Source organism: Fringilla coelebs, assembly GCF_963513975.1.
Source record: "Fringilla coelebs genome assembly, chromosome: 18".
NCBI classification, from domain to species: domain Eukaryota; kingdom Metazoa; phylum Chordata; class Aves; order Passeriformes; family Fringillidae; genus Fringilla; species Fringilla coelebs.
In genome coordinates, this window is record NC_140044.1 from 6,406,971 (window position 1) to 6,419,196 (window position 12,226).

Sequence of the window (12,226 nt, forward strand, 5' to 3'; positions counted from 1 at the left end):
GCTGTGCGACAGCAGAAGGCAGGAGAAGTGAGGCACTTCTCTTTGCAGAGCCCGGGACCGGTTGCCAAACCTTTGATTTTAGCGGTGGGGGGTAGGGGTCAGTTGTTTGTTCATTCCCTGTGGAGGAATTCTTGGAAGTATGGGTCAGGCAATAGTGATGGATGTGGTAACTGCTACAGGTGGGATGATTCTTGCTGTGTCTCTAAAGTGGATTTGCTTTCAGGGTACTTTTCCCCTTCTTCCCTGATTAATCCTGAACTTCTGAGATTTACAGGTTTGTCTGTCCATCTGTGCCAAATTTGGGGTGCTGCTAGTTGTTTGTACTGGGGATGGTTTTCAGAGCGAGTAAGTTCATAACCCACCCTTGCTTAAAGGTGTACTTCAATTGCAGGGTAACCCCCTTTAACCGTTAATTTCAGAAATACTCCCTGAACTATTTTTCCCCCTCCTTCTTTTGCTAGGGACCCTGGGAGTGGGAAGTAGCAGTGTCAGAAACTTCTTCATTGTTTGTGAAATCCTGATCCATGAAGAGCCTGAACTCTGACACAAAGGCAGGCGCTAATTAACCACTGGAACGCTTCTGCTCCAGCGCCGAAAGCAAGAGCAGTGCCAGAGAAGCAGCAGCCATCCCTCCGGTCCTCCAAGGGCTGCAAACAGCCAGCCAGGCACAAACCCCCCTTCTGCCTCCTTGTTCCTGCCAGCCCCAGAAGAACTCTCACTGCAGACAGCGGAACAGGAGCCGCTCAACTCCCCCAGCAAAGAAAAACTACAGCTCACCAGAATGCTCTCGGAAAGAGTTCCTTGACTTATTTAGAAAGTCATTATTCCCTTGTTTCCATGGTACATGGAGCCTTATGTCTTCCAAATATTTTTCTCTCACCTCATCACTTCAAAATCTAACTTCTCCAACAGGGGGGAGAGGTAAGTTAGGTGGTCCATGAAGCCTCACAACTCACCTTTGAAAATAAGCTGCATCTAAATGAGGTAACAGCTGCTTCTCACAGGAGGGGGAAAATCTCCCAACCAAACAAAAAACCTGTCACTTCTGGGCTAGCGAGGCTCTCAGTGGTATCTGAGGGTGGTCTGTGGTCAATAGGCATGGGAAACATCTCCTTTTGGGATGATCTGAACAGCTCCTGCAGCAATGCAGGCAACAGCTGCTACCTGGAAAACAGCATGAGGTTCAACTTCACCCTCCAAGAGCAGGCAGCTGATTTCTACATTGTCCTGCCCGTGATCTACTCTGTGATCTGTGCTGTGGGGCTCACAGGCAACACTGCTGTCATCTACGTGATCCTCAAGGCCCCCAAGATGAAGACTGTGACCAACATGTTCATCCTGAACCTCGCTATCGCTGACGACTTGTTCACCCTTGTCTTGCCCATCAATATTGCAGAGCACCTCCTCCGCTACTGGCCCTTCGGAGAAATCCTCTGCAAGGTCATCCTGTCCATAGACCACTACAATATCTTCTCCAGCATTTATTTCCTGACAGTGATGAGCATAGACAGGTACCTGGTGGTACTGGCTACGGTCAGGTCCAAGAGGATGCCCCACCGCACGTACCGAGCAGCCCGGATTGTCAGCCTGTGCATCTGGATCCTGGTCACCATCATAGTCCTCCCTTTCATCATCTTTGCCAATGTCTACACCGACGACCTGGAGATCAAGAGTTGTGGTCTCAATTTCCCCAAGCCTGAGAGGTTTTGGTTCAAAGCCAGCAGGATCTACACCCTCATCCTTGGCTTTGCCATTCCGGTATCCACCATCTGCATCCTCTACACCATGATGCTCTACAAGCTGAGGAACATGCACTTGAACTCCAATGCCAGAGCCCTGGACAAAGCCAAGAAGAAAGTCACCATTATGGTCTTCATAGTCCTGGCTGTGTTCCTCTTCTGTTGGACCCCCTTCCACCTGGCCACCATCGTGGCTTTGACCACTGACTTACCCCAGACCTCCATGGTCATTGGGATATCCTACTTCATCACCAGCCTAAGCTATGCCAATTCATGCTTGAATCCTTTCTTGTACGCTTTCCTGGATGACAGTTTTCGGAAAAGTTTCCGGAAGTTGCTGGAATGCAGAACTTCTTGAAGAGGGGGTTGGGGCTGGCAGGTCCCTGCCCTTCCAGGGTTTTTCAGGGACAACATTGCAGACTGGAGGAGAGGCCAATGAATGCACAACATCCTTTCTTTGGTTTACATGTAATGTGTGGTCTGTTTGTAACCATCATCAGCAACAATGTCCTTCCCACTTGCAACTCTTGTATTTCCCTCTTTGCTCCTACCAACTTCTCAGAGTTGCATTTCTAGACCCTGATTTTTAATTTCACCCTCTGAAATATTAAGGACAGAACATTTCTTTTTCAGGGGGTGTGCTTCTGCCACTGAGTGGTCCTTTGTTGCCATCTGCTGTACAGCACGGACAGGCTGGAGACCAATTCCAGAGGAGTGCAAAGCTCAGTTCTTTATCACTGAGTTATTAGGGAGGACTGCTTAATGGAGCAGAGCTAATGAGCACTTTCAATGAAACATCAGTAAAACAGAGGATGAGTATTTGGAAGAGAAAAGAAACTCTTTTCAATGTTCATGTATGTTCCTGTGTGTTAATGGCTTCCTTTTGATTTTGAAGGATGTCCATCTTCCACCCCATCACAAATTTCCTCTTTTCTAACTTGTTAAATTTAGACCAAAAGGAAGATTTGAGTCTCAAAAACAGTGCTAAACAGCACGCCATACAAATATTATAACAACTGTGAGAATTTGTGTTAGAAATCATTTTGAATTAGTTGTTCTGTTAAGTGTCAAATACATATTTATTTAAGAGTGACTAATGAAATAAACCTCATGGAGGAATAAAGAGACTGGTTCTTCTTTCACAAGAGAAAATTTATGCTACCTGTGCCATATCTTTGCTATGTATGTTGCATTTTGCCTATTATAAAATAAAACATGATAGGTTTGTAACAAAATTAAGGTGTTTTGTAAGCCATAAGAAAAACTCCACTGAGCACTGCAGATATAAAATTTTCTTTCACAGATAAATGGTCAAAATACTTGAAAAAAAGCAGGACTTGAGTGGGAGAGTTTGGAGATCAGAAACTCCACATCGAAAGCATGGAAAACTCATTCTCATGCCCTTTAGCCCTGTGAAGTTTGTATGCTACTGGTTTTAGGGAGGCTGTCTTAGCTAAAATATTTCTTTCAAGCTTTCTCCCGCCCCCAGGCCCCAAGCTTGGCTCTTACCTGTCCAAATTCCCCCAGGAAAGCGTAGGACAGGTAACACAAAAGGAAAGGAGACTGCAGTTCTCAGCTTAAATGGGCCCTCAGAACCATGGGTGGGTGTGGGTGGAGACCCCAGGTGAGACTGCTCGGGGCAATTCAGTGCCCTGAGCGCCCCAACACCAAAACTGACAACCCTCAATACCTCGGGGTGGCAATTTCATTTATAGAAAACTAAAAACAGATGTGTGGATAGAAGATCACTCTGTTGCCTTCTCCATATTAAAGGTGCTAGCTGTGGTAGAGCAATGAACACATTCTTCCAGGCAAACCTTCTCCAGGAGTTTTGCTTTAGCATGGTTGCCACCTGCTGGCAATGGGTTTCCCAGATGGAAAAACCTCTCTGAGTGAGAAAACTGACTAAAATTATGTCACCTCTCACACAAGCTGCCCAATCAGTTGAAACATCGGTGTTCATTGGCACTGGGGCACTAGGAAAGGCAATATATTTTATTAAGTAGAAAAACTACTGTATTTTTTTTCATGAGAAGGAGCTTTTCAGTGTGAGTTACTCACTTCAGACGTGACAGTGATATTGCTGGAGCTTTTTCCATTAAATCACAAGCCATTACAGTCACAGAATCACAGCATGGCTCAAGCAGGGTTAAATTTCCCAGTTCCATGTCCACTTGGATTTGAATATCTCCAAGGATGGAGATGCCACAGTGTACAACCTGCTCCTGTACTTCACCACTCTAACAGTGAATTTCCTTCCTATGATTTAATGGAATTTTCCATGTTCTAGTTGTGTCTCCTGTCACTGGACACCAGTGAGGAGAGTCTGGTTCCCTCCTCTCCGAACCCTCCACGGGTACTCCAGGGTGTTTCTTGTATCCCCTGCCCCTTCCCTTTCTGAGCATGGGCAGCCCCATCTCAGCATCTCCCTATGGCAGCATCCTGCCGCATCCACGATTTTCTCCATGCCGAACCCCCGACACGAGCCTTGGCCCCTCGTGTGGGTGCCAGGCTCCCAGGGGAGAAGGATTTGCGTTGGCCAGGTCTCCTGCCGAGCCCAGGAGAGGCTCAGCTCCCGCGGAGCCCCGGGCGGCCGGTGCGGTTCAGCCCGGCGGCACTAAGCGGCACTCGCTGCTTTCAGCTCAGCATCGCTGCATCCCCGCCACCGCAACATCTCCAGCCTCACACACAGCCTGGCACCCTGCTCCTGCGGGGAGCCAGCAAATCCGGGCTTCCCGTGCCTGGACAGACCCTCGAGGCACAGCATCCGAAGCCAGGCTGCTTCGGCTCCTTCTGGGAGAGCAGAAAACGCCTCCAAGGAGACGCTTGCCCACTCCCAGCAGCAGATCTCCCCAGGGAAATCCCGCACGCCAGCTCGTTCCTTTGAATTTCCTCCCACTGCTGGGGCTGGCTTGTCACACCAGCCCACATCAGCTGCATCTTGAAGACTGGAAGCTGGGAAATAAACCCCATTAGCGATTCGCCCTTTATTAGCATAAATCTCCTCCTAAAGCAAGCATCCCGTGTGACGTCTGCAGGGTCGCAGGAGGCTGAAGTAGGAACCCCAGGGTTCCCTCCTCCTCCTAACCCCTTCCCAGCCATGCACTAAGTAGGCTCAGCCTCAAAGCCGGGGGGATTTCCTTCTGGGACAGTGTGTGCTGCGTTAATGGGTGCAAAGGTGCGGTGCTCCCTGGGCACGGCAGGAGCTGGAGCCTCTCTGCTGCTCCTGCTGCGGGGAGGAATCGCCTTCCTTTTGTCACACCCGTGAGGACACAGCCCTGGAGGACTCTGCTCCATCCTCCCCGGGAGCCATTTCCTGCCCTGGAACGGGAATTAGGGCTCGTATTCCCACCGCAGGCTTCCAACGCAGGCATCTCAGCTGGGGCGGGGGATCGGAAGCAGTTGTTGCTTTTATATCCTCGTGCTGCAGCAATATTGGCTGTTTGGATCAATTGTCCTCATCCGAGCCGTGCTGCAGCTTGCTCTCCCGGGAAGCTCTAATCCCCTGGGTCTTAGACAGTCTCACACTGCCTCCCTAAGGCTGGTCACGATTTTTGGGTGGGAAAAGAAGTAATACCCCACTGAGAGTTGAAGGCCTGGCTCTCAGAAGCATCTTGACGTGAGAAAAATATGAAAATAAAAATTAAACATGGATAAGTAAAAACTTGGTCTGTATAAAATGAGAAGCAGAAGGGTATCCAGAAGATAGTGTTCAAATCAAGCCAAGAAAGAGAATTTGTCCCTTCTCTGTACAACCTGACCCCTGTAGCACTCGCCTTGTTTCCTTGGGACTGCAGGGAGCCCCTGGCTGCTGATGAGCCTCTGATGGTCCCATCATAAACCCAAGGAAATGGTGAACCACTGGCTTTACTGCCAATTCTGGGAGAAACAAACCCAGTTTGGTGCCTTCAGAGGGTCTCAGCACATCAAGGTTTGACGTTCCCACCTGCTGCTGAAGGAAAGGGGACTTCCCAGGCTGGATTCCCTCTCACAGTGACTCGGGAGCTCACCTAAGGATCCTCTGTGGGCTGTGGGACATGGCCCTGGCAGCTCCCTGTCCATGCCCAGGGCAGAGTGTGTGGGTCTTGTCCCATCCACAGCACCACTGCAGCTGAGGATGTGCCTGGAGGCCGTTTTGGGGTGATAAATCTGTTCTATGGCAGCTCTGAGGCCTCCAGAGGAGCTCCAGGCTTGTCATCATGGCATGACAGGATGAGAGGAAGCAGCCTCAAGTTGTGCCAGGGGAGGTTTGATTAGATATTTGGAAATACTTTTTTACCTAAAGGGTGGTCAAGCCCTGGAAAAGGCTTCCCAGGACAGTGGGGGAGTCACCATCCCTAGAAGTGTCCAAAAAACCTCTGTGTGTGACATTTCATTTCGTTTAGTGGTGAATGTGGTGGTGTGGCTAGTGTGTGATAGCTGGACTTGTTGAGCTTCTCTAAATTTAATTATTCTATGATACCAGGGATCCTCCAAAAAAATCTTTCCAAAGAATCACCTGTTGGAAAACCACAAGCCCTATTTCCCTCCCTCCTCCTCCTTTTGACTGGAAGTGAGGAAGGGGAGTTAATTTAGAGGCAAAGGCCAAAAATAGTGACAGTAAATATTGCCATGAGTCCTTGTTGGCATTTGTGTTTGGTAAGTGAAGATGCAGAGAGAAGGATCAAAGCTGCCTGAATGGCTTTTAATTACAAGCCTTGATTGTTCTATTTTCTCTCAGAAAAATACTGCAATTATCTAACAAAGCTCTTCAAGTGGAATTAGACACTAGCCCCAAGCTTCAAGGGCTGTTCAGTGGCTATTTTCTCTTTAAAAAAGAAAGTAAATTTGATGTGTAGATAAAAACCAGGCGCTCTACTGACTGCCTCCAGCCAAGTCTGGTGCTTCCTGGGTAAACAGAGGATGGGGAGGAAGTGAACAGCCTGGGGTGCACCAAAGGCTGGTGCCCCTCTGCTAAAGCCCCCCACCACAATGTGCCCTGGCTGCCTGGGGTGGGGGATCTGGCTGCTTTCCATGTGGGAAGGGGGAGTTCCCTTTGGGGGTGAAATGAGCTATAATTTGGCAGCAAGACCTTTGTCCTCATGTTCAGTTTCCCTAAGATGTTTTCTTTCTCTTTCACCATCTCCATCCCCTCCCCTTGCTCCAATGCTGCTCCAGAAGTGTGAGACACCTTGGGAGTTTCGAAGATCCGAACCATCCCCTGTACACTTCTCAATAAATCAGCTGAATAAGGAAATCAGAGAAATAAGGCTTCCATTTCATAAACTTAACCCTCAAAGGAGATCAGAGACTGGTAATTAACAAAGTCAGATTTCAACACAATGAAAAATCTCCCCTGAGACCCAGCCTGCTGCTGCTCAGCATTGATGGAAATCCTATGGATGTAATTAAATTTCTCTCATCCCTGTGATGGGCTCAGCAGGATCCTTCCTGCCGTGGCCACACCCAGCTGAGCTCCTTCATCCACACTGACCAGGAGCTGGGGTGTGAGGCTGGAGGGCACCATTTAATGATGGACGGGGCAAGCCAGAGCCACCAGCTCATAGAATCACAGGATCACAGACTCACAGAATCATGGAATCATGGAATCACAGACTCATAGTATCATGGAATCATGGAATCATGGAATCACAGACTCACAGACTCACAGAATCATGGAATCATGGAATCACAGGATCATGGAATCATGGAATCATCGACTCACAGTATCATGGAATCATGGAATCACAGAATCATGGAATCATGGAATCATAGACTCACAGACTCACAAAATCATGGAACCATGGAATCACAGAATCACAGAATCACAGACTCACAGAATCATGGAATTACGGAATCACAGAACCATGGAATCATTGAATCACAGACTCACAGACTCACAGAATCACAGAATCACAGACTCACAGAATCACAGGATCACAGAATCATAGGATCACAGAATCACAGAACGGTTTGGGATGGAAAGGACCTTAAAGATCATCCAGCTTCAACCCCCTGCTGTGGGCAGGGACACCTTCCACTGACCAGGGTACTCAGAGCCCCATCCAGCCTGGTCTTGAGCACATCCTCCTCAGTTCCTGGGGGGTAGCCCCAGGCAGAAGGGCTCGGTGGCATCGCTGACACTCACCAGAAGATGAAGCAGTTTTCCAGCCAAGCACACGCAAACAAAGCCCCGGTGCAGATGCCAAAGCAAACCACAGGGAGAGCCCTGGTTGGCTTTCCATTGCCACCTCCCAGTCACCTCTGGAATGCAGGGACAAGGATCAACACCAGCACCAGGGGCTGGGCTCATTTTCTGCCCCTTTGTGCTGGGTCCCTGGAGGCAGGTGATTATCTCCAGAAATGTTAATGTCATGAAGGTTGGATAGATGACATTTAAGGTCCCTTCCAGCACAATCCATCCTGTGATTCTATGATTTCCTCTGGGGTTAAACAAAGCAAGAGCAGTGCAAGGCTGAGATCAGGGAAACTCCAAAATATGTGAGCAAATGACCTGTGCATGTGGAGAAGTTGCTATTAATGCCTAACATTGAGCAAACATTAAATAGCCAAATCGCAATATGGGGTTTGTTTCACACAGAGGAAATCAACCTGAAAAGCCATTAATCTTAATTTCATGTTGACTACAGAGCTCCTGTTTTTATTCCTCGTCACTGAATGAAATCAGCATGACATGAGCTGTTCTTGGAGCATTCACTGCATATGCCAGGCTGGAAACACACAGAGAAACTGATGTTTATTGAATGGACAGAGCCAGCTCAGGCTCTGCCTGGGCTCCTCTCTGTGGCCAGGAAAATGGTGATCTAATGCAGCCAAAACCAGTCTATGGGAAGATGCTGATTCTTTCAGTGGTTTCCTTGGAAAAATCAAGTTTCCTGCTTGGTTTCTTGAAGGATCATTCTTCATTTCACTACACTGAAAATGTGCTGTTTGGCAGTGCTGGTGCTGCTCCAGGCTCCAGCCTTTCCTGCCTGGCTTCAGGCCCAGAGGGGAGGGAAGCAGCCATGCTCTCCCTGACCACTGCTGGCAGCAGGAGACTCCATCAGCACTGGAGCTACATCCTCTCTCAGAAATAACACAGGCTGGAGGAAAAACCCCTTTTGCTGCAAGAGTGGGCTGGTTGGACAGGATATGATTTCCTCTCAGAGGCCCTTCCAGCAGTTCAGCAACAGGAAGACCAAATTCCCAAGAATGCTGCTTATGCCAAGGAGTTGGAACTAAATGATCTCTGGGGTCCCTTCCAACCCAAACCATTCTAGGACTGTGAGATTCTGTGAATCCGAACATGGGAGGTGTTGTACTGTGGGGTGAAGGGGATCCCAGCTGGGGTAGGATATGATTGTCCACTTTCTAACCCAAGGACAGTTCAGGGGTTGCTGAAGCACAAACCTTGAGATGGGAGAAGGGGCTGTCTGTGTCCCCCAGCACTGTGGAGAGCTGGCATCACCCCTTCCCTGCAGCCAGACGGGATCTCTGCACTGAGGGAGAGTGAGCAAAGTCAGTTTACATGGTTCAGCAGCATCATTGTTGCCAAGATACAAAACCATGTTGCTCTATTTATTGATTATTTCATTCTGTCATGCAATCTATCCAGGCCTCAGAGTGATGAAAGCAGGAACAGAGGCAGTTTGTGAGCCATGGGCCTCTTTGATTTAACAGCACCCAATCTAATAGCAATCCCTTTGCTTGGAAAATTCCTAAAACTCCCCCTTTCAAAAGGAGCTGTGACCTTGGTACTTCTGCTGCTGCATTTTGAGCAAGGGTGTCATGAATGCCCAGTCTAAATAGGCAATAGGGCAAGTGCATGCAGCCCCTGAAGGCCACTCAAAATAGGCAGGCAGCAGCTCAGACACGACAAACCTGTGCCAAACATCCATCAGCATCACACAGCACATGCTCTACTTTCTTAGAGTCCATCTCTGTTCCTCATGCAGCACCAGGACTTTTGGATTATGGGCTGCTCTTCCCACCTTCCCTTTCCTAGAACCACAAAATCATAAATTGGTTTGGCTGGGACAGAATCTTAAAGGATATTTCATTCCAGCCCCCTGCCAGGGCAGGGACACCTTCCACTAGACCAGGTTTTTTCAACTTGACCTTGAACATTTCCAGGGATGGAGCAGCCACAGCTTCTCTGAGCAATCTGTGCCAGGGCCTCACCACCCTCACAGGGAAGAATTTCTTCCCACTATCCAATCTAACCTGACCTCTGGCAGGTTGAAGCCATTTCTCCCTGCAGACCCTTGTCCAAAGCCCCTTTCCAGCCCTCTGGAGCCCCTTTAGGCACTGGAAGGGGCTCTGAGATCTCCCCAGAGCCTTCTCCAGGCTGAACACCCCCTGCTCTCCCAGCCTGTCTCTGGAGCTGAGATGCTCCAGCCCTTTTTGTGATTTTTGTGGCCTCCTCTAGACTTGCTCCAACAGGTTCCCTTTGTCCCCTTCTCTCCTTTCTTCAGCCTCCCCACCTCACAAGCAGTCCTCACCACAGAGATGGGACAACTTTGGCTCCTACATCTGTTGCTGCTGGATTCTACCCTCCATCCCTCCCATCTCAGCTCTGTGGCTCTCCTCAGCAGAGGAGAAGGCTGGTGGGCAAGATCTGGTCCTTCAGATTGCCCTGGGCAGGGCTTGGGGAGTGAAGATCAGGGGTGGGAATAACCAGCTGATTCTGCAAAGTCACCCTGATGAGCTCTGCTGCCCCAGAGATGCACAGGCCACGACTGCACACTCAGGGATGTGTCCGAAGGAGATTCTCCTGTTGAAGGAAGGAGAAATTTGCTTTTGCATAAATATCCACAAAAATAGCTGAGGGGAAGCACAGCAAAATGAGTGGGAAAGCAAGCTGGAGTTTTTCTGGCAGAGCCTGCTTTGCTGCCAGTCTGAGTCTCTCTTTTGAGCAGATATCAAAGGCTGCACCCACACCAGCTGCTGCTGGAGATCCTTTTCATTTTAAAAAAGGAGCTCTAACTATGGAGAGTAGCCACCTTCCCTATAAAGCATTGCAGGGTGAGAGGCTTCCTTCCAATGTGGAAACACATTGTTGTACCCTGCCATGATATTCCAGAGTATCCAGAGGGATATTGGAGCCCAGTGACAGCTCTTTAAATAGTTAAGAAACCTCCCTGGAGGAAAAAAAAAAAGGAAAAGATAATTTTAAAAAAGAAATACATATTTACAGTCAAACTTCTCATTAAAAACTTGTGAAAACAGACATGGCAACTGCTCAGCCTCAGGCAGAGTCTTCAGCAGGGCAAGCCTCGAGCTTTGGAGCAGGGGCACCACAAGGGCCCTACACAGCTTTGTTCTTTCTGCAGTCGGGTTTCTCCCACCTGCTGAAGTTGTCTCCACCCCTGGGAGCCAGAGGCATTTGGAGCAGGGGAAGGTTTTGTGGCTTCTTTGGCTGTGGGCTTGGGGAGAGGGATTTCAGCTGAATACTCACCCGAAACAAAACAACCCCGCTCTGAGCTGCAGATCACTAAAGGGAAACCCAGCGTGTCCCCAGCTCAGCTCTTCCCAAGGCATCAAACCATGAACCACAGAACATCCAGAGCTGGAAGGGACCCACAGGGATCAGAGATGAGCTCCTGGCCTTGCAGAGAACAGCACCAAGGACTCCACCACGTGCCTGAGGCTGTTGTCCATCCAAACCTCAGTGTAAATTCTGCTCCTTATTTCTGCTGTTAGGAGTTGGAATTGATGGAGGGGCGAGTGTTGTTGGCTGAGGGAGAGGAAGGGAGATCTGGTTCTTGCAAAGCCAGATCTCTGCTCAGATTTACCAAGAGCCAAGGAGCTGTTGGGGCAGAGCTCAGTCCCCAGCTCATCCATTCCTCAGCCTTTTCCTGCACTTGATTTCAGCCAGCAGCAGCAGAGAGAACACTTGTTATGTTAATAAATCCCAAACTACTGAACAAAGCACTTTGGTTTATGGTTTTGCTGGAAGAACTCACCCCTGGATACTTATAATTAACTGAACTAGAAGAAAAACAAGGATTTCCATTTTTTTTCTCACGAATTTACTTTTTCTTTGTTAAGAAGAAAACCACCACTGCTAATAAAAAACCCCTCTCTTGATATTTACCTGCTTGGGTAGGAGTATTGATCTCTGCAGAGAGAAAGCACTTTCCTTATTGCACATCTCACTGTCTGACCCATCTTTCCTACAGAATATGACCTTGGCTTTACTTTGAGAACAGTTCTGCAATTTATTGTTCTCCCAGGTCACACCTAGCCCCATTACTCCTGGGAATTGTGGGGAGAGGAGGTGGGAAGAGCTGTTTTCATCCTTCAGCAAACTTCACCTCTAACAGCAGGCAGCTGCCTGCACTGCTGCCCTGCTGCACATCACAGCTGCCCTTTGCAAGAGCCAGGGACCCAATTTTCACATCTTCTGTTCCTGTGTTAACTGCAGACCAAATTGTCTGTGTAACAAAAGTTCCCACTGATCTCACTTCAAAGGGATGGGCTGAGACATTCCAAATCCACCCGGTGAA

At 48.7% G+C, this 12,226-nt stretch overlaps 1 protein-coding gene across 1 annotated transcript; it reads left to right on the top strand.

Moving 5' to 3' along the window:
* Positions 1-1,098: 1,098 nt before the first annotated feature.
* NPBWR2 (neuropeptides B and W receptor 2) lies at positions 1,099-2,097 on the top strand (the record flags this gene model as incomplete). Its single annotated transcript, XM_084217785.1, has 1 exon — positions 1,099-2,097. The coding sequence occupies one exon, from the start codon at positions 1,099-1,101 to the stop codon at positions 2,095-2,097; it is 999 nt and encodes a 332-aa protein (XP_084073911.1).
* Between the last annotated feature and the right edge of the window lie 10,129 nt (positions 2,098-12,226).